Source organism: Gymnoscopelus braueri (assembly GCF_963280865.1).
Source record: "Gymnoscopelus braueri genome assembly, chromosome: 12".
Lineage (NCBI taxonomy): Eukaryota > Metazoa > Chordata > Actinopteri > Myctophiformes > Myctophidae > Gymnoscopelus > Gymnoscopelus braueri.
Genome location: NC_137614.1, coordinates 50,826,050 through 50,849,206, shown reverse-complemented (window position 1 = coordinate 50,849,206; position 23,157 = coordinate 50,826,050). Strand labels below are relative to the sequence as shown.

General features: G+C 43.0%; 1 protein-coding gene across 1 annotated transcript in view; it reads right to left on the bottom strand.

Moving 5' to 3' along the window:
• Window positions 1–23,157, bottom strand: part of plxna3 (plexin A3) — a 182,182-nt gene that overhangs the window by 119,980 nt on the left and 39,045 nt on the right. The window contains exons 2-7 of the mRNA XM_080445057.1: window positions 22,267–22,718; window positions 20,640–20,830; window positions 19,169–19,389; window positions 16,836–17,180; window positions 15,718–15,882; window positions 11,853–12,035 (exon numbers count right to left, since the gene is read on the bottom strand). Of these exons, the coding sequence (XP_080301183.1) occupies window positions 11,853–12,035; window positions 15,718–15,882; window positions 16,836–17,180; window positions 19,169–19,389; window positions 20,640–20,830; window positions 22,267–22,610 (1,449 nt within the window). The 5' untranslated portion in view covers window positions 22,611–22,718. The remainder of the gene's footprint in view (window positions 1–11,852; window positions 12,036–15,717; window positions 15,883–16,835; window positions 17,181–19,168; window positions 19,390–20,639; window positions 20,831–22,266; window positions 22,719–23,157) is intronic.

Below are 23,157 nucleotides of genomic sequence, written 5' to 3'. Positions count from 1 at the left end.
ACCCCCTGTCAACAAGGTATATAGGGGTGGCCAATGCAATCTTAAAACAATACTTCTAACAGCATTCTGTGTTCAATTGAATGAAAACACGTTGTTTTAAAGAAAACACTGTCAGATTCAACACTAAGTTGTAAACTGTTCAACACTAGAGCACAGGAGACGCACCGTCCCAAAACGGTCGTTTTTTAAACTAATGTTTTCAGAAACCTTAGTGAACGTATTTAAGTTTAGAATACATAAATAAGCACATTTCTGTTGCCTGCGTCATTTTGGCAGTGAGTGTAAGGGCACTCCCAATGAAAAATGATGTTTAGAGAAGTTGTTAAAAAGACTGCATTTATGTGGAATGTTTATAGTGAAATGTATACCAGTGTAAGATTAGATATAAAAAAATACTTTTGTTTAACTCATTCAATACGGGAACGCATCTGTTATTTTTAATTTATTTGGCTATTCAAAAATAGCAGATATACAAGCTCATAGCGCGGCACCGAGTGCCGCGCTATGAGCTTGTATATCTGCTATTTTTTTTAAACGTATGTTGCTATAATATCAGTGGTTATCAGACTTTTTCATGTCAAGGACCCCCAAGATGATATGTATTTGGCCGCGGACCCCCATCTCAACATATAGCAGATCTACAAGCTCATAGTATAAGTCATTCAATCCGCGAACGCATCTCTTGTTATTTTTAGATTTATTTGGCTATTCAAAAATAGCAGATCTACAAGCTCATAGCGCGGCACCGATATATCTGCTATTTTTTAATAGCCAAAGAAATATAAAATGACAAAGATGAATGGGTTAACTAAAAAACGTGAAAAAAAAGGGATAAAAACATGGTAAAGATAAGAGCGATATATAACTGTTCTATGTGTCGTATGTCTGTGCTTTTACCGTTTTGGCAGTGGGACAGCGTGTCTCTGGTCCAATTAAATTAAATAAATTTGATTCATTAAGGCTCTCAGCTCCTATTGAACTAACCAGCAGTCACACAGGCTCAGTTAGAGAGCCATGGAACACGCTGTCACATGACAGGCCCCGATACTACTGTTTACTACTCTGTAAACATAAACACGTCGTCACTGTCACTCACAGAACACGGCGAAATAGCCATTGACAACCGTAAATAGACGACTAGAAAACCCAGAAAACCTGTGCATAGGAGCCGCATAGGAGCCACGAATCCCAACGGTGAAATAACATGGGTCGCAACCCGGAAGCAGAGCAGTCCCCACAACATGATTTACCATTCTGTGCCTTTCGGTATATATAGCCTAGATCTCCAGGCTTTTATTTTTTTAGTTTTGCTCAAAAATAAGAGCCTGGACCAGCCTGTTGACGTTCCTGGAATAGGAAGTGTTTCATTTCCCCCAACCAACCAGAGTGCAGTGGGCGTCGCTCCAAAAGTTGTGACGTCAGGGCTCTCAATGCTGCACATTGGGGGAGGAGGAGGGGCATGGGGCGGGGCGGGGGCTGACGGACAGATCGGTGAACCAATGGGATCTCACGGAATTTTTCCTCCGGAGATTTTGAACCCGCCCCTCTAGACCAGATATCAGACACGCTATAGGGCAGCCTATTCGGTCCATAACTCGGACGGCGCCGAGTAGTCTCAAGCGAACGTCGCAACGTTCGGCACGGCGACTCCCTCGCTTTGGCTCGCTCGGTGGTGCCTCACGCGGCTCCAGTTCGCTTGAGACTGCGCGCCTCCGTCATGGTCCCAAACGTAACAAAGTCAATGGAGGGGATACGAGGCGGCTATGCGCGGCTTTTCGGGTTTCGGCTAGTCGTCTATGTACGGAATGTCAATCCGTGCTATTTCACCGTGTTGTATGAGATGGGGTTGGTCAGGCACAAACCCTGTTTCTGCACGTTTCAACTTTTCATGTTTACTCTTTTTCGCAGTGGTGGAAGAGTAAAGGTAAAAGGCCTGTGTTCAAAATGTTACTTAAAGTACCAAAAGTAAAAGTACTAAAATGTTTGAAAATAGCAGATCTACAAGCTCACAACACGTCGCAATGCGACGCGTTGTGAGCTTGCAGATCGGCTATTTTCAAATAGCCTAAGTATAAAATAGTGCCAAAGTGGTTAATGTATGTTTTACAATGTAATAGTTTATATCTGCAAAGTAACTAAAGTTTTCAAATAATTGTAGTGGAGTAAAAGTACAATATTTGCCTCTGAGATGTAATGGAGTAGAAGTAAGTACTGGAAATTGGAAATACTCCAGTAAAGTAAAAAAATCACACCCTGTGTGAAGTGGGCGGTGTATTCCTAGCTAACTACAATACTGAAAGGAGTCAACCAATGATGTACAAAAGATAAATACATTTATTGAAACACTCTTTATGATGGACAAAACCATAACTTGAAAAAAACAAATTTATGTTTTTTTTCAAGTTATGGTTGCTTATATAGGGCTATGTACATGTGTCATGTGACACTGGCCAATCACAGTCCTGAATAGATTGTGATTGGCCAATCACAGCGCAGGATAATTGTACAAATTTCCTGGGCCCAGATCACAGCGCAGGAAAATGTACATTTTTCCAAATCTCACTTATAGGGGCGGTTTCACCGCCCAAAAATCACACCCTGTGTGAAGTGGGCGGTGTCTTGCTAGCTAATCACAATACTGAATGGAGTCAACCAATCATGTACAAAAAATAAATACATTTATTGAAACACTCTTTATGATGGAAGAAACCATAACTTTAAAAAAACAAATTTATTGTTTTTTTTAAGTTATGGTTTCTTATATAGGGCTATGCACATGTGTCATGTGACACTGGCCAATCACAGTCCTGAATAGACTGTGATTGGCCAATCACGGTGCAGGGTTAGGCGGGGTTCATTTTTGGCCAATCACAGCGCAGGATTTGTTGTACAAATATCCAAACCTCACTTATAGGGGCGGTTTCACCGCCCAAAAATACCTCAAAACTGTACTTAAGTACAGTACTTGAGTAAATGTACCAAAAGTCATCAACAAACTATACAATAAAAACTGGTCAAACATTGGCCACATTGTCAAATAACTAGATCATACCCGGTGAAGTGCGCAGGCAAAAGTAGTTGCAAACGTGGGGTTATTGCACGTCCTACTGTGCATACATACATATATACATATATGCATACACACACACACACACACACACACACACACACACACACACACACACACACACACACACACACACACACACACACACACACACACACACACACACACACACACACACACACACACACACACACACACACACACACACACACACACACACACACATATATTCTGTCATGCATTGTACTTATATTAGTATGAATTGATTACTACAGCAAAAATAATTATACAACACTGTTATTACAACTTGTACAACTATTATTTCAACTTAACAACAACAATATAATTATGTGCATGCAGATATGCACGTAAAGGGTGCACATTCAACAGTGGAGAATGTATGGGCGTCCTTAACAAAGAAACGCTCTCCACCATTCGTTGCGATACGGGGCGACCGTGTTTAGGGGCGAGACAATTAGGCGCAGATTGCTCACCCCAGACCGTTCGGTGCGAGCCTGGGCGACCGTGTTTAGGGGCGAGATTGTGGAACGGTCGTATCGTTAGCTTGTACAGATTTTCGGAGAGTCGACATGGTGTAATGGCTAGATGAGATTAACTTTTGTGTCTCTGGTGGAGAGATTTACGTAAACGCGACGTGCTACCACCTTTGCACGAAAAGATTGCATTGCATTGCATTTCATGCACACACTCTCTCTCTCACTCTCTCACTCACTCTCACACACAGCTCTCTCTCTCCCCCTCTCTTTCTCTCTCTCTCCCCCCTCTCTCTCTCTCCAGCCATCATAAGCATGGCGAGATTGTCTGATTGAGACTGTGTTTGACATAAAAATGCGAATAAACAGCTGAGATTGTAAATTGGGCGAAGCACGTTCAACACACACACACACGCGCGCGACCCGTTGCGAGCGCTCACACACACACACACACACACGGTACTGCGGCCCGTGGCCCGTCGCGAACACACACACGGGCGTCGCGCAAACACAAATAATGTACATTGTGACATGTCACACGTGTCTCCCCAACGTGCATGCGCACGTGCGTGTCCACGCATACACGGGCGCGGACCCAAGTTGTGGTGCGATCATCTCACACACACCACCACGGAGCCACGATGTAGAATGAAATGTGACTCCCTGGCATAGGCATGTTAGTCGCCCGCCCCCTCCCGCTCCCACCCCGGCCCAGAGTGGGCGGAGTCTATGGTGTGACAGACTTTGGTGTTGCCATGTTCGCCTATTGTAAGCGGTTTAGGGGCAATATTGGTGGAAGTGTGTTTTTGGCGTTGGTTGTGAAAGTGCAGGTGGGTGTGGGGACGCGTTGTGAGCTTGTAGAGCGGCTGTTTTCCAAGAGGCAATGTATATGTGTGACGGTGCTTCGTTTGGCCTTCTTTTCATAGACCTTGTTGCTTGTAGGGCTCGCTTCGTTTGGCCTTGTTTTCATAGATCTTGCTGCTTGTTTGTCTCGCGAAACCTGGCAACCCTGCGCAGCGTGATCTCCCATTGTTTGACACATAAACGGTAATAATAAGCTGAGATTTGATGTAATCGAAAAACGGGCTTCACAGTTCCATGCACATGGTAATGGTCAATGGCTGTGCGCAATTTGAGATCAATAGCTCCAGGCACTGAGGAGAACCGGGCAGAAACATTTTGGGCTCAGAGGGCTCAGAGGTTTGGGCTCAGAGGTTTGGGCTCAGAGGTTGGTCTCAGAGGTTACTAGAATTATAGGAGGATGTAAGAAAGCAAGAGGCAAACATTGTGAAAATAGAGGATCTAAAAGCTCGCCACGCCTCACGTTGCAAGCTTGTAAATCGGCTATTTTCACAATATTTATCTGTGGACCCGAATCAAGCTAAATGTTTTGCCTCAACTCCAATTCCAAGTGCTTGTCAGGGTGGGGGGTCCCCAGTTAAAATATGATTCTTTTGGTGGGTCCCCCAGTTTAAATATGGTTAGTTTGGGGGTCGCGGACTGAAAAGGTTGAGAACCACTGCTCTAGACAATTATAACACACTGTCTGCTGTGTAGCGCGGGGGATTAAGTTCGCCTTATTAGGAGATCAACAGTCATCGCCTTCTTTGATTGGCCAACCCAACTGATTGGCTTTGTGGATTGGCCAAACTTTGCGTGGCTTTTGTGCCACTTCAGCAATATAAGTGATGACGCGCACGCTAGGACACTAGGGCTTCAGTGTTGTTCAGAGTGAGACTTTAAGGATCCGTCTTCATTTATAGTGTGAGAAATGTTCTGCTGGACGGTGCATCTTAAAGGACAGCCAAGGTCAGGCGGTCGGGCTGTTGCAGTGGGGCAGAAGGTGTACTACTTTGTAGGAATCTGTGATGGTAAAATGGCTCAGATTGGTGTCCATGTTTTCAACACAGTGTCTTTGCGTTGGAGGAAGTTGCCACCACAACTTCCTCCAACGACAACTAGAAGAGGACAACGTCCCCTTGATGATGTTCCCTCCAGACGTGAGAACCACACAGCTGTGCTGATAGAATATATCGTCTACATCTGGGGAGGTTATCCTTTCTGCAACGTGCTTTATGCGTTTGATGTGGGCACCCACAGATGGTTCAAACCCAGGGTGTCAGGAACTGTTCCAGAGACGAGGAGGAACCACTCAGCCTGTGTCTTGGGGAAGGTCATGTTTATCCATGGAGGATCCTTCCAACCTCTCTATAGATACGTTAATGACATCTACAAGTTGGACACCTCCACAATGGTCTGGTCTTTAATTAACACCAGAGGCACTCCGCCACCTAGGGCATGTGATAAAAATGCCACCATAATCGGGACAAAGATGTTTGTATTTGAGAGCCTGACGGACCCGTGGGTCAATGCGCCCTACACTAGGGTCTACCCTAACATCAGAGTGTTTGACACAGAGAGCAACTGCTTGCTGAACACACCGTATACACAGCTTCCTTCAGAAAGACGCGGCTACGAGTCAGCCTTTACCTATAATGGAGAGCTGTACATATATGGTGGCTGCAACCGCAACCACCTTGAGTACATCAATGAGCTGTGGAAATTCAATCCAGAGACATTCTCCCTGAAGAAGGTTGAGAAGGGGAAAGGCCGTTTGTATAGTATGTGCTGTTGCATGGTGGGAGATCGTATCGTCCTCTTAGGAAAAAACTGTGCCAGACATACTGATGATGACCTGTCTATCCTAGACTTAAGTCCTAGTCTGAAGACGTTATGTAAGCTATCAGTTATTCGGTACCGTCTGGATCAGTCTGAACTCCCACACAACATCAGGTGGGAGCTGGCAGCCATGACAACCAACAACAACTGAAAATAATCTGTCCTCTACAAAAGTCTGTGGACTATTCAAGGCTATTGTCATGGCCGACCCCTGAACAGTGTTGGTGCCAAGTACGGTGTGGATCAGCGCAAACGGTGCGCCTCGCAGGTCCTCATGTTACGTTTGTGGCGTCAACATGTGGGTCGGGACCCCCAGGGGTGGTCCCCACTTGATTTTTGGGGGGGTCCCCAGATGACAATTTAAGGAGTTTTAACTCATTCAGTCCCAATGAAATAAAAAAATATCTGCGTGCTGTGTGTGCCAGCAATTTTTTAATTTTCTTACCTTTTTCAAGTAGTCACAGAATATTTATCTCCAGTATAATCGATCCCCTGATGGGTGCTAATCACTGAGGGTTTCACTGTGTGGTTTCACAAATGTCAACGAGGTCATCGCGACCTCGTTGACATTAATTGTCTGCCTTAGAAAAAAACATGTCTGGCCCAAAAATACATAGTAAAAAAAAAAGTGCTCAGGAGCCGAGATACAGCCTTTTTCAGTAATAAGTTAAACAAGAAGTGAATGGAGCAGCAAATCTTCAGATAATGATATCTTGGGTTCTGAACGTTTTTTTAATTTTTTTTTTTCAAAAAGACGTCAAACACGTCATTGGCACGTTGCGCCATTGCGGTAAAACACGTGAAACACGTCAATGGCACTTAATGAGTGCCAATGACCTTTTTTAAAACATTCTCTGCCAGGTATTAATTCACTATTTTATTCGCTGCTGCCAGCGTTTTTTAGCTTATATTGACGAACTTCTGAGAGCCGTGGGAGCCACCATGTGCACGCGGATGCAAACAAAGGCTGTCTGGGGGAGGGGGAGGGTCTCGTCTATCCACCGGAACAAACATTTTTGTAACCGCGATCGGCCATTTTGTTGCTATCGGCCGTTGAATAAGGGTTGTTTTAACCAAAAAAAAAAGAAGAAATCTGAGCTAGATGTGTTTTTCTACAACTCATAACATAGGAGTGGACGGAAGTGACATCTTTTGGGAGGACGTCACATGCGTCCATTCCTTCTCTCATAGTCAAGGGATCATTCCTAAGTTGCGTCAGAGCGCCCTCTTGTGGAATTAAATAAAAGTCTGAATTGATGGAGATCTCCGTCAATGGCATGGAATGTGTTAATACCTTAAAAACAAGTTACTTTACACCACAGTTTTTTCGTAAATGAATAAAAATAGCAGATATACAAGCTCATAGCTTGTAGATCTGCTATTTATTGAAAAACCGTGAACATTGGTGCAAACCTTTGAATATATATTTTTTTCCAAGTGAACATTTGTAACTCAAATCTTTGCTTCTTGGGGGGTCCCTGGAACAAAATATTTGAGATGGGGGTCCGTAGCCAAATATATATCATTTTGGGGGTCCTTGACATGAAAAAGTTTGAGAACCACTGTTGTATAGCACTTTGGATAAAGGCGCTTAATAAGCACCATTTAACCATGCAAGAGTGTTGCACAAAAGTAGCAAAAAATTGCTGACCTACAAGCTGAGATCGGCTGTTTTTCGCAGTTTAAAAAGAGTTTTGAAAGTGAAAGTGGTTACGTCTTGTCTTGGGGTTTTTATACATATTTATAAAGAGCTTGTGACTAGATAATAACTACATTGATCCATTGGAACACATCAGGGTCTTTTTAAAAAACATTTGAAAAAAAGATTTAATTCCATTTGGCTTTCCGGGGTTTTCCGGAACATATCTGAGGCTTAGGCACGGTTTCTCCCCCCCCTCCAGTGTTGCCAGATTCTGTGAGAGAAACAAGCAACCAGGTCTAGGGAAACCAGCCCAAAAGAAGCGACTATGGGCCACATGAGCACTTTAACATATACATCAGCTATTCGAAAATAGCAGATCTACAAGCTTGTAGATCGGCTATTTTCAAATAAAATCTTGCGGGGAAATTATAATAAGGAGATCTGGAAACCCTGCTCCCCTCCCTCATTTTCTAAAAAATGTGCTATTTTGGTGAAGAGATTCAGTGTACAGTCAACAGTAGTACATATATCTTGTTTTAAGTGGTTAACCACTTAAAACAAGATATTATTTTTTTCTCTCTATACACCAAATCTCTTCACCAAAATAGCCGATCTAGACGCTTGTAAGATGGGCTATTTTCGCTGAATGTTGTCCCATGACGACATGCCCAGAATAGGGACGCCAGGATTCATGAGGATAAGCCGCATCAGATATAATGTTCTGGAAAGCCCCGGGAAAGCCAAATAAAATTACACCAATTTTCAAATTTAATTTGAAAAAAAAGAAGCGAAGCCCAGGAACTACAGTTGAAGAGGAGCCAGGATGGCTGGGCTGGAACTTTGACAGAAATGTTTATTAATGTGCACTGTTCCAATATCTGTAAACTATGTAAATACATTAAAAAAATAATGACATATTTGCTATACACAGCCTGAAACATGACCCCAGTCTGTAACATAACCAGACTTAAACATTTCCAATATAGCACTCGAGCATGATTTTTATCCTTATAAATATGAATTAATAGTTATATAGAGGAGGTTGCGTTTCAACAATGGGAGCGTCAGTCCAAGTGCTGAACCTAAACTTGTTCCAGAAAAATGTGAAAGAAAGTTTTTCAAATTTCCAAATCAAGGAGGACAAAGTGCTCACATTACACGTATTGATTTGGCAACGTCACAATACAAAGACACTTACCGCGTTTCAACGCTCTGTGGAGGGCTCCGTGCCCAAAGACCCGTAAGCATTCTTCTATTGTGATGTGAGCCAAGGAAATAAGTGGAATGGAAATATGAATAATATGTATTGACTAAACGGGAGACACTAACAGATTAATTCCTTTCTCTATCTTAAAAATATTTATTTACTGTAACACAATAAAGTCCAACAGTAATACACGCTGCAAAAAATCAATTCACACACACCGCCAAAACCCCAAATACCTCATTGCCAAGAACTGGACTGTGTATTTACGCACGCACGCGCAACACACGCACGCACACACACAAACAGCGAGGGGAGAACAGAGAGAGAGAAGGAATGGTAATAGTAGGAGTTGGGAGATATGGTATCAGAAAATTAGCTGCAATAAATTTAATAGAGACGTGTTGACATGGTGTGTCTATTTACGTGCACGTGTGTGCGAAATGCACACACACACACACACACACACACACACACACACACACACACACACACACACACACACACACACACACACACACACACACACACACACACACACACACACACACACAGAGTTTAGGACAACAAACCCACAGAATAAATACACGTACCGAGAAGAGAACTAGTTCAATTTACTGTAGAATAAAGGTTCTCTACCAACTGAAGTCAGAGCACAGAAATGTGTTTCCTGTTCAGAATATATGCCCACTCTGCTAAATTAACTCTTGTACATACAGGTATGATCATCCTTCAGTTCCCACGTTTGATTACTTTGATGGTAAAATGGTAAATGGAGCATTTATATAACAGCTTTATCCAAAGCGCTGCATACTGTGCATTACATTCACACACAGAGATTGTAAAATCCAGCGCTGGTTGGTTGCAGGCAGGTCTAACGGGGTGCTGGTTGGTTGCAGGCAGGTCTAACGGGGACGCTACCCACTAATCACTGTGATGATGCAACACTTCATTCTACAGGTTTCAGATTAGCTGCATTCTGCAGGATAAAAAGCTGCAGGAACAACATACCATGGAGCTGCTGAGCTCTCTGAATGAAAAGACACAGAAACAGGAGGGAGATCCATGGTTTTGTGTTTATCTGATGGCTTGTATTGATGCACATTCCCTGACGGTGTTTTTATTTAGAGTATGCCCATATATGGAGCTCCTCGATGTCATCAATATTATGCCATAGTACTGGTATGATAACGGGTACAACAGGTACGCCCAAATTGATGATGTCAATGACATCATCAATGTCCATATTTGGGCAATCCTCGCCCATTTGGGATTCTATGCTATAGCCTAGTGGCGGTGTGCAAGAAATAAGAAATAATACGGCGCTGATCGGTCCGACAGTTTGCCAGGTTAGCTCTGGACAGACACAGACACACAGACAGATAGATAGACAGACCCTCTTATAGACTCTTTCTGAACCACGCAGTAAAAAGAAGAAATAAAGGGCTTGTGCCATTTAAAACAGACAGAGGAGGCAATAACATGAGGTGAGGTCACTGTTCTCAGACAGTGAAATGACTTCACTGATGTTTATGAGGAAGAAAAGCTTCTTCATCTGAGAAACGCACCAGTCCAACACACACTCTACTCTGACGCACACACACACTCTACTCTGACGCACACACACAGCAACACACCACACACACGCTCTCTCTTCTCCTTTTTCCTTCTCTCCCCTGAGACAGAAACATCCAGGAGCGAAGTCATTTCATCCATCCCACTGTCATCCCATCCATGCATGAAACCATTCATCCATCCATCATGCATAGAGTTCTCCACAGGCCTGAAAACTAAGGCGCGGCCCTAACTGAGCCCTACTGGGCCAGCCCTAGGCTCGGCCCGAACAATTTAGGCCCGAAAACCCGAAGAACCCGAAAAGGTGTCATTGACTGCTTAATGTCCTTAAAGTCGCGCATCCAACAAGCTTTGAAATGAGCAGATTGGACCTTCTGTTCCAGAGATAATGGCCAAAACATCTTGAACACGGCCACTTTTTCGATCGACAATTTTCGATCGAGTTTTGGCCATTGTCGCCCGTCTTTCTTTAACCCATTAAGACCTGGAACTGTGTCATTTTTAGATTTGAGCTAAAAAGCAATATTTTACACTTTGGACTATTCAAAAATAGCAGATATACAAGCTCATAGCGCGGCACTCGGTGCCGCGCTATGAGCTTGTAGATCTGCTATTTTTGAAAAATCGTGAAAATGTGTGCAAATCTTTGAATATATATATTTTTTAAGCGAACATTTTTAACTCAAATCGTTGCTTCTGGGGGGTCCCTGGAACAATATATTTTGATGGGGGTCCGCGGCCAAATGCATATAATTTTGGGGGTCCTTGACATGAAAAAGATTGAGAACCACTGATATAGAAACATACGTTTTTCAGAATACTGTTGAGATTTAGGAGACATGTAGAATCGGCTTCAGGTCTCAATGGGTTAATAACACACACGGCGACACACTAGATACCTGAGTAAAGTTCACTTTGAGCTGCATCCAACACATTCACTGCCATGTCCGTCGGCCGTACCGCCAGGGGCAGTTGACATTTATTCTTTGGGGGTAATAGATTTATTTGACCATTTTACTTTTTTCTTCACAGAACCCGAGGCTCACACACACACACGCCCGGCCCGACTAATTAGCATAGATTTTGGGCCCGGCTCCGCACGAAAACCACGGTTCAGCCAGAATTTGAGAACTCTAATCATCCATCATCCATCATCACTCCATCATCCATCCATCCCTCCCTCCATCCTACCTTCTTCAGGTGTCCGCTGCGTGTTCCCACAAACACCACGGTGTGTTCTCCGTAGGTGTACGCGGCCACGGAGCCCATGCCCTCCGTCCGGTCCTCGTACAGCGGGGTCCCCTCGATCACCCGCAGACCCCCGAGAGGCTGGTTCAACACCAGGCCACAGAAGTCATCTCCTATCTGCTTGGGCTGAGAGAGAGAGAGAGAGAGAGAGAGAGAGAGAGAGAGACATGAATCTGATGTTCATCTTGTTGTCAGGCAGAAACCTTTCATTTCCATACGTCAACTCTTTTTTTTTCCTAAACGAATGACCTTTAACTCATTCTCTGCCAAGGACGTAATTAACGTAATTTACGTCCAAAATCCAATTCTGCCACGGACGTAAAAAAACATATTTTTTCTGTGAATGATCCAAGCACTAACGAAGATGAGCACACCCAGAGATCACGTTACCAGAAGAAGAAAAAACACATTGTCTGCTTCCATGTTAAAGGATTTACAAAAGTATTTTTTTCTCTGATTTCTGTTGTTTTCTAAGTGTTTTAAAAAAAACAAGCCACATTCAAACGGCCATAGCTCTGGAATGGAGGATTGCGGTGGGGCAATTTTCTTTTTTGTCACAGAGAATCTCGGTCACAAAGAATATTCCATGATTTTTTAAAGGTACAGTAAAATCGCCGTTTTCGCTGGCAAGGGTACAGTAGACGGATGAATTAATTAATTAATTCCTGGCAGTGAATTAGCCGATCTACAAACGTACAAGGCGTCGCATCACCCTTTCCCTCATGGGGGTCAGAAAATGGGGCCCCAAAAAAGTATAAAGAAGTCCCTCACACACCGAATACGCTCTACATTGACTTAACCCATTAAGACCGGGAATGCAACTGTGTGTCATTTCTTTGGGCATTAAAAAAACTGCTTGTACGCTACGAGCTTGTATATGTGCAATTTTTCGAAAAATCGTTAAAGTTTGTGCGAATCTTTGAATAAATATTTTTCATAACATTTTTAACTCAAATCTTTGCTTCTGGGGGTCCCTGGAACAAAATATTTTGAGATGGGGGTCCGCGGCCAAATACATATAATTTTGGGTGTCCTTGACATGAAAAGGTTTTGAATGTACACCAACTTTTTTCCAGAAAACGGTTTTAGAAGATTTTTATTTTATTAATCAGCCTCAGATCTTTAATGCGTTAATTTAAAACATCCTGGAGCTAAACCAACCATAAAGTGACAAGTGCTCATACAGCCTGTTAATTGCAACACTCCACAGCTGTGCCAGAGGTGTGTCCACCATCATAAATAGATCACCCACTGGGCCTTTAAATCAAGTGAGCAGTAAGTCATCCTTAATTAAACATTTAAAAATGCACTTGGACGTGACAGATGCATTCTCTGGTCAAACTGTATGCATTGCAGCACTAGAGCCAGGTTATTTGACTCTTTTGGCAATATCGGTATCTGCAATTATGCAGCATTGGGAAAGAATCAAGTGTCATTTTAGATTTCTTTGGCTATTCAAAAATAGCTATATTTTTTTGTTAAATTAACAACAATTTTACAATATAAATTTGGGTCCCAGTGATAGAAATGTCATTAAATGGGGGTCCGTAGTCACTAATGCATGTCAAACTGGGGGTCCTTGAAATTAAAATGGTTGAGACTCACTGCTGGAGCCGTAAAAAAATCGTCTCTTATGGGGGTCCCTGCCCTGGCATATCTTTTCAAATGGGGGTCTGCGAGCTAATAAGTGTCAATTTGTCATGAAAAGGTTTGAGAACCACTGGTCTAGCACTCTCCAAAATTGGAATCGGCTTTGGACCCAAAGATCTGGCATCTGTCAACAAATACAACAAGACCCAATCATCAAACAAAAGGCCTCTTTTTTCTGGGAGGGGGTAGCCCCCCTCCCAGAAAAATGGAAGAAAAACAAAGGTGTCTATATGACGTTGGTGAATGCAAGTGTATGTGAATGCATGCACTGTGCGTGTGTGTGTGTGTGTGTGTGTGTGTGTGTGTGTGTGTGTGTGTGTGTGTGTGTGTGTGTGTGTGTGTGTGTGTGTGTGTGTGTGTGTGTGTGTGTAAAAGTATTGCAAATTAATCAAATAATTTGTTTTTTAATAAACCAGGGCAGAATGTAGACCAACTCGTGACAAATATGTTCCATGTACAAAGACAGCTTTACCAACAGAGAAAGCCCCCTGAACCATGTCCCCATAATGTCACATTTCAATAGTAAGACCACACACACATGCGCGCGCAGACACGCGCAGACACACACACACACACACACACACACAGACACAGACACAGACACACACACACACACACACACACACAGTGCTGTACATAATAAAGGATGGAGGTCAACTACAGTACGTTCTGTCTCTTTCCCTTCAATTCTTTCATCCCTCCCTCCTTATCATTCCATCTTTCATATTCACTCTCTCTCCCCTTCCTTTGTCTCTCTCTCTCTCTCTCTCTCTCTCTCCCTGTCTCAGTTTTCACTTTCTCTCCTCCCCCTCTCCCATCATCACTTCTCACCACACACACACACACACACACACACACACACACACACGGCCCCCTGCTGTGTGTCTCGTTGATGTGCGTGGGGAGGCATTGAAGACTGAATGTCTGAAGATGAGTTTGTGCGTGTGTGTGTGCGTGAGTGCGTGCGTGCGCATGTGTGCATGTGTGTGTGCATGTGTGTGTGCGTGTGTTAACCCAGTTATGTCCTTGTGGTCGTTATTATTCACTCAGCCCATTCATTAGATTAGTGAATGGTAACCAAGGTAACCTGCAGTGGTAAACATTGCGGTTTACAGCTTGGGGGCGGGGACAGGAGACCACCAGTGCAGTTAACGCAACTCTCTCTCACACACACATATACACACACACACACACACACACACACACACACACACACGTGCGCGCGTGAGGTCATCTACATTTTAGGGGGGCAATTTTATAAATGCTACTAGTTTATAAATGCTAGTTTTCTTTGCCATTTTTAAGCCTAACCCTGAATTATACTTAGTTGTGTGTCCAGAATCAGACATAATTTTAACCCTAACCCCTAAACCTAACCTCTAAATGCTTCATCCTAACCCCAACCTCAATCTTTTCCTAAAATTGTGACTATAAACTATTATTTTTTCCCCTTTTTCTTTTTTTACATAAAGCATCCATTTCTCTTGTGAGGACCAGGGGAACATTTTCTTCACAATGTCTATTTCTCAAATTCTACTGTAATTTTGGAGACATTAGTGCTGGTATCACACCAGTGTTGATTCTGACAGCAAATTTTGATTTAGTTTTAGTCATAGTCTTTTGAATAAAATTCAATTTAGTTTTAGTCATATTTTAGTCATCTGATATGTTTTAGTTTTTGTCTAGTTTTAGTCGACTAAATATAAGACTTTAGTCGACTAAATCTACAGTTGATTTAGTCGACTAAAATGTATGTTGGCGGTGCCTTGATGGTGTCGTAATGGCCGATTTTACACTTGGTTGCATGCTGAAAATAGCAGATCTACAAGCTCACAACGAGTCGCAGCGCGACGCGTTGTGAGCTTGTAGATCTGCTATTTTCAGAGCGCAACACCGGAGCGCAACCAAACATAAAATGACTTGTCTTTTAGTTCTACTGGATCTCTTCTCCATTAGTTCCCTCACTAGCATTTTAGTCTAGTTTTTATTTGTTGATGAAATTGTCAATATATTTAGTCATAATAGCTTAGTTTTTATTTAGTTTTCGTCAGTGAAAAAAGGTAGTCGACGTAATTTTTTTTGTCATAGTTTTAGTCGACGAAATCAACACTATCACACACACACACACACACACACACACACACACTGTGTAACTCACAGTGTTGATGCATGCCAGCTCCTTGTTGAGTAACCATGGCAACGTGAGTTTCCCCTCGCCACGGTAACAGGAGCGTATCCTCTCCCTCATGGCCAGGTTGATGTGATGCAACGTAAACAGACACAGCACCGTCTCCCTGGGCGGGTTGGAGCGGTTCTTCTGACCCTGTAAACAACAACAACAACATTTAAAATAATACAACATTCATACAGCCTCCAAACACATAACTATCTGCACATCCATCTACCAACACATCCTGTCTGTCCATCCATCTCTCTCTCCCTGTATGGCTAGCCCTGTTAACATTTATAAAATCCTTGATATCAAAGTTTACGAAAAAAAATCTTTAACCACTTAACTCATTGAGTGCCCAATTTTGTTCTGGCTATTTCTGGCCAGTGCGATTTTTTTTTTTTTTTTTTTTCAAAGTAAAAAAAAAGTGCTTAGGAAGCGAGATACAGCCTTTTTCAGTTATAAGTTAAACAAGGAATGGATGGAGCTGCAAATCTTCAGATAATGATATCTTGGGTTCTGAACAACAACAAAAAATCAAAAACACGTGAAACACGTGATTGGCACGTTGCACCATAGCGGTAAAACACGTGAAACACGTGAATGGCACTCAATGAGTTAAACCCCGGTAACCGGAGTCCCTCAGGGCGCAATAATAGTCTCTTTTCTGTTTTCCGCTTGTGTTGCGTCGCGTTGTGAGCTTGTCGATCTGCTATTTTCAGCGAAAGCTTTCCCCACAATACCGATGCTGGTATTTTTTGCCAGTCAATCATCGTCCCCCCAAAAGGAGAAGGATAGGGGAGGGGCATGGAGGAGAGGGGGCGGGATTAATGGACTGTGACATCAAAGTCCAGGGGCCAATTCCAGCACTTTTTTCCCAGCTTAATTATTCAGAAAGCCCCAGACCACAGAAAATCCACTGAATGTTCAAAGTTCCGTTATTTTGGGGTGTAATTGAGGTCATAAAACAAAACTAAAAATGAAAAAAAAAATGAAAATGAATCTTATACATATTTGGAATTTTGAACCATCAACCAAATCTGATCCAACATCAAAAACGTCCAATTTTCGACAAATGGCTCCTCCTCCTCCTCCTCTAAACCCACCTGAGAGAAGACCACAAACAGCACGTCCTGGTCCTCGGAGAGGCCCAGGGCCTGGGCCAGCCTGCGGCCGGGCTTGTGGCGGTAGGCGGCCTGTATGAGCCGGTACTCCACGCCGTCCTTGGTGCAGCCCAGGGGGAACTCCACGTAGGAGTAGAACTCCGTGTCGTTGGAGCACATCCGGACGATCTTGGAGGTGAAGAACTTCTCGCCCGTGGCGTCCATCTGCGTCAGCTGGATGTCCAGCTGCAGCGTCAGGAAGTAGACGTAGGTGCCACTGGAGAAGCCGTAGATGTAGTAGATGTCGAAGGCCGGGTAGAGAGACAGCGTGTCCGACGGGATCTTGATCTGATTGATTGGATTGATTGATTGATTGATTGATTGATTGATTGATTGAGCTATGAGCTTGTAGATCTGCTATTTTTGAAAAATCATGAACATGTTTGCAAATCTTTGAATATGTTTTTGATTCTGGGGGTCCCCTGGAACTAAATATTTTGAGATGGGGGTCCGCTGCCAAATACATGTAATTTTGGGTGGTCCTTGATATGAAAAAGTTTGAGAACCACTGATATTACAGCAACATCAGTGTATCAGAAAACAGTTTTTCAGTTTTAGAATACATTTGTAGAATCCCCCAGAAGCAAAGATTTGAGCTAAAAATGTTCTACAAATCTACAGATCTACGAGCTCGTAGCGCGGCACTCGGTGCTGCGCCACGAGCTTGTAGATCTGCTATTTTTGAATAGCCCAAAGTCTAAAGTATATTCGGTTATTCTATCGATTACTTTTTCAATGAATTGAATAATCAAGAAGGATGTTTCTAAAATGATTTGTATTTTTTATATCAATGAATTGATTAATAGAAACATAGAAAAATATTATCCATAATAAATACAGCCATAATTAATACATTTATACAATTTAGACATAACAGACAAGTACAATAGCAAAGAAAAACATGGGTACTGTACAAGGAAGCAGGGCTGCAACACAATTATTGTTCAATTAATCAATTAACCGAGAAGTGCATGTTTTATTATTGTTTTTTTTTGTTAAAATCATATTTAGATTTGATTAACCACTCAAGTATTTATTCTTTGTCACAGAGTGGTGTCGTGCAAAAATAGTGAAAATAACTGATCTATAAGCTCACATCGCGTCACCTCGTAACGCGTTGTGAGCTTGTACATCGGCTATTTTCACTATTTTTTTTTGTTTGCTTTTTTTGTCTATAATGACATGCTCAAAATAGGGAATTAAATTACATTTTTTCGATTACTTTGATCAACTGTTGCACCTCTAAAACTCAACTAACCGATGGTTAGGTTCAGTTGCTATTCAGTCGGCTCTTTATGGAGGAATTGAAGTTAACAACAGAGCTAATCGATCTAAGGTTTCCAGGTTAACCCATTCCACATAACTGCTGCAGTGCACAAAAACGAGTCCTTTCCCATACAGCTATTTGAAACTGCATGGTACCAGTGTTGATTTTGACAGCAAATTTTGATTTAGTTTTATTCATAGTCTTTTGAATCAAATTCCATTTAGTTTTGGTCATATTTTAGTCATCTGAAATGTTTTAGTTTTAGTCTAGTTTTAGTCGACTAAACATCATAAGATTATAGTCGACTAAATCTACAGTTAATTTAGTCAACTAAAATGTATGTTGGCGGTGCCTTGATGGCGTCGTAATGGCTGATTTTACACTTCGTTGCATGCTGAAAATAGCCGATCTACAAGCTCACAATGTGTCACAACGCGTTATGAGCTTGTAGATCTGCTATTTTCAGACAAACCCGAGCAAAACCAAACATAAAATGACTTGTCTTTTAGTTCTACTGGATCTCTTCTCCACTAGATCCCTCACTAACATTTTAGTCTAATTTTTATTTGTTGACAAAATTGTCAATATATTTAGTCTTAGTTTTAGTCATCATAGCTTAGTTTTTATTTCGTTTTTATTTAGTCTTTATTTAGTTTATATTTAATTTGTCAGTGAAAAAAGGGAGTCGACGAATATTTTTCGTCATAGTTTTAGTCGACGAAATCAACACTGCACGGTACAAAGCACGTGAGGCTCCCCCTGGTGGAATAACAGTGTAACACGTCTAACCTGTGAAGCTCCCCCTGGTGGAATAACAGTGTAACACGTCTAACCTGTGAAGCTCCCCCTGGTGGAATAACAGTGTAACACGTCTAACCTGTGAGGCTCCCCCTGGTGGAATAACAGTGTAACACGTCTAACCTGTGAAGCTCCCCCTGGTGGAATAACAGTGTAACACGTCTGACCTGTGAAGCTCCCCCTGGTGGAATAACAGTGTAACACGTCTGACCTGTGAGGAGACGAACTCGTCCTGGTACACCAGGGAGAACATGTAGACGCTCTCCTCGTCGGGCACCAGCTTGCGGCTCGACAGCGTGGGGAAGTACTCCGACTTGCCGTCGATGGACGTCCCGATGAACAGGCGGCCGCCGCCCTCGACCCCGCCCTTCCCCGACGCCGGTTTCTTCTTCTTGGAGTCGGTGGTGAACTCCTCGTCTCCGATGACCACGCCTTGGAGAGAGAGACCGGGAAACGTTAGAAAGAAACGCAATCCGAGTTTCACAACCCCCCCCGCATCCATATTCTTCTGGAACATTCGCAGAAAATAGGCGAGTCTACATAATCTGAAGCCTGCAGAGACCAAATCTAGAGCCCTGGGGGGCCCCTGGGGGACCCGGGTCATCTAAGTACATAGAGTTTAACCCATTAAGACCTGAGGCCGCGTCTAAAAAGTTTCTAAATCCTAAAAAGAATTCGGAAAAAAATATTTTAAAAAAAATTCACGATTTTTCAAAAATAGCAGATCTACAAGCTCGTAGCGCGGCGAGTGCCGCGCTACGAGCTTGTAGATCTGCTATTTTTGAATAGCCTAAAGAAATCTAAAAGTGACACAGATGCGTTCCAGGTCTTAATGGGTTAATTAAGACATACTCAGATGGGATTCATTTCTCCAGGGTTAGTTATGTAATTCCATTCATCCAGCGATGGTAAAGTAACTAAAGACAATCAGGAGAGAGAGAACCCATTCATCAGCTTTCATTTCATAGTGTTCCACTTCCTGATCATTTCACTGTATCGTGTAGGAGTCCTCTCTCCTGATTGGTTAAAAATGTGTATCCCGACCTGACAATGTATTTTCTGTTCATATTGATTGAATGTTTCATTCATGACACAAAAAAGCCAAAGGCTTGTTTCCATTGTGGTCCATTAAACATTCAACACTCAAACAACAAAAACTACTAGACAAAAATATTGAAAATCTAAATCTAGGGTTTAACATCATGATGAGGGCAGACCCACCCCAAAATATAACTTACATTATTAACCCTCTAAGACCGGGAACGCATCTGTGTGTCATTTTTAGATTCCTTTGGCTATTCAAAAATGGCAGATCTACAAGCTCGCGGCACCGCACTATGAGCTTGTAGATCTGCTATTTTTAAAAAATCCTGAAAATGTGTGCAAATCTTTGAATATATATATTTTTTTAAAGCGAAAATTAGTTAAAAATGTCTACATATATATATATATATATATTCAAAGATTTTCACACATTTTCACGATAGAAAAAATAAATAAATAGCCCAAAGAAATCTGAAAATGACACAAATGCGCTCCCGGTTTTAATGGGTTAAGAAAAACATCCGAGTACTTCTTCCACCAGTGGGAAGATGACATGACAAATATGTTATCTCAGATGTCTGATCCTGTCTGAAAGCATCCCTCTGCCCATCCATTTTTTAAATGTAATCCCTCCATACCTGCCATGCCGTCAGCCTCCTTGGCTCCAGACAGGTAGTGCTCTTTGCGGTGGTGCGGCTCGCCCAGCTTGAACAGGTCCTCCAGCCTGAGGAACTGACACACGCCCTGCCATATGGAGCCACACGCCACCAGCCTGTTGCCACGGTAATCCACCAGCAACAACTTATTAACGTTGTCTGAGGACTCCAGTCTGAGAGAGAGAGAGAGAGAGAGAGAGAGAGAGAGAGACAAGAGACAGAGAGAGAGAGAGAGACAGAGAGAGAGACATAGAGAGATAGAGAGAGAGAGAGAGACAAGAGACAGAGAGAGAGAGAGATACAAAGAGAGAGACATAGAGAGGGAGGGAGAGAGAGAGAGAGAGACAAGAGACAGAGAGAGAGAGAGACAAGAGAGAGAGAGAGAGAGAGAGAGACAAGAGACAGAGAGAGAGAGAGAGACAAGAGACAGAGAGACAGAGAGAGAGAGACAAGAGACAGAGAGAGACAAGAGACAGAGAGAGAGAGAGAGACAAGAGACAGAGAGAGAGAGAGAGAGAGAGAGACAAGAGACAGAGAGAGAGAGAGAGAGACAAGAGACAGAGAGAGAGAGAGACAAGAGACAGAGAGAGAGAGAGAGAGAGACAAGAGACAGAGAGAGAGACAAGAGACAGAGAGAGAGAGAGAGACAAGAGACAGAGAGAGAGACAGAGAGAGAGAGAGAGACAAGAGACAGAGAGAGAGAGACAAGAGACAGAGAGAGAGAGAGAGAGAGAGAGGGAGGGAGGGAGGGAGGGAGGGAGAGAGAGAGAGAGAGACAAGAGACAGAGACAAAGAGAGAGAGAGAGAGAGAGAGAGAGAGAGAGAGAGAGAGAGAGAGAGAGAGAGAGAGAGAGAGAGAGAGAGAGAGAGAGAGAGAGAGAGAGAGAGAGAGAGAGAGACAGAGAGAGAGACAGAGAGAGAGACAGAGAGCGAGAGAGAGAGACCAACAGAGTTAGCATGCATCTGCATTCTGCAACTATCGATTATTGTCTCAGCGATTATTCAATCAATTCATGTTCTATTAATCGAATGATCAAGAAGTGCGTCTTTGGGACACTACACTTTGTGTATTAACAAATCAATTCTCTCAATCAATCGATGTATTTAATTTGATCAAAAATCCGCTGATCACAGCTGATGTGATGCGTAGTGAGCTTGTCGATGAGCCATTTTCGAGATTCATGAGAACCTATTATTTTATTGAAATCGCTATAATTGTTTAGAATTGATTAAATCAATTATTTCGCTAAACTGTTGCACCCTTAAAGAGTAGTTCACCCAGTTCAGATTTTTCTATGTATTACTCACCCCATGGAGACTTGAATTCATGGATATTTTTTTTTGTTTTTGTCTCATTCCTAAGACAATAATTTGATGACCAGCGGCGGTTCCGGTAGGAGACACAAAGAGTCTCCTTTGTGTCTCCTACCGGTCCGCTGGTCATCACATTATTGACTTAGGAATGAGACAAAAACTAAAAAAATATCCATGAATTCAAGTCTCCATGGGGTGACTAATCCATAGGGGGAAAACATATTTGGGTTAACTATCTCTTTAAGACAAAGAGATGGTAGAGACAGACAGACAGACAGACGGATGGGGGGTATACCTGTGAGCGCAGGCCCGTACGCTGGGCGGGGGGTAGCACTTGGCGTTGTCCTCCACCGGGCCAGTCATGTGACTCCGCATCTCCGTCAGGTTGGACGACAGCTTGAGGATGCGGTTGACGGCGCCCACGAACACCTCGCCCGTCACGCCGTGCACCGTCAGGTGAGTCAGACTGGTGTCCACCGCCCGGTACACCGCCCGGCCCGCTACGCCGTCCTCACCGGAGGAGAGGGGGGGAGAGGAGGAGGAGGAGGAGGGAGACGAGGGAGCGGAGAGGAGAGGCCAGGGATGGAGGAGGACAGAGAGAAGGAGCAGCAGGAAAGGACAGGAGGAGGAAGGGAGCATGGCGGAGAGAGGAGGAGAGGATGGAGGGATGGGAGGATGGGAGGAGGAGGAGAGGAGAGGAGAGCTGGCTATGGAACAGGGTGAAGAGTCGTCTTCAGTGGGGCATGTCTGGATGGAGAGAGAGAGAGGGGGGGGAGAGAGAGAGAGAGAGGTTTATATTTAGTATTTTTTCATCCATGACTGTAAATCAACAACGTTGAAATGAAATGAATAAAGAATTGGTTGTTTTTTATGTGCGTGTCCCAATTTATTAATTTTTACACTTTCGACTTATTTGGTCAAGTTAAAGGAGTAGTTCACCCAAAAAATTACTTATTTTCTACCAATTTCAACATTTTTTTTTGTTTTTATCGCCTTCACAAGCCAATTATGTGATAACCGGCGGTCTCTCCAGTAGGAGACACAAAGAGTCTCCTTTGTGTCTCCTACCGGATACATTGGCATCTTTATTATTATCATCAAATTATTGGCTCAGGAATGTGACAAAAACAACAAAAAATCTCCTTGAACTCAATGCTTCATGGGGTGTGTAATTGATAGAAAATAC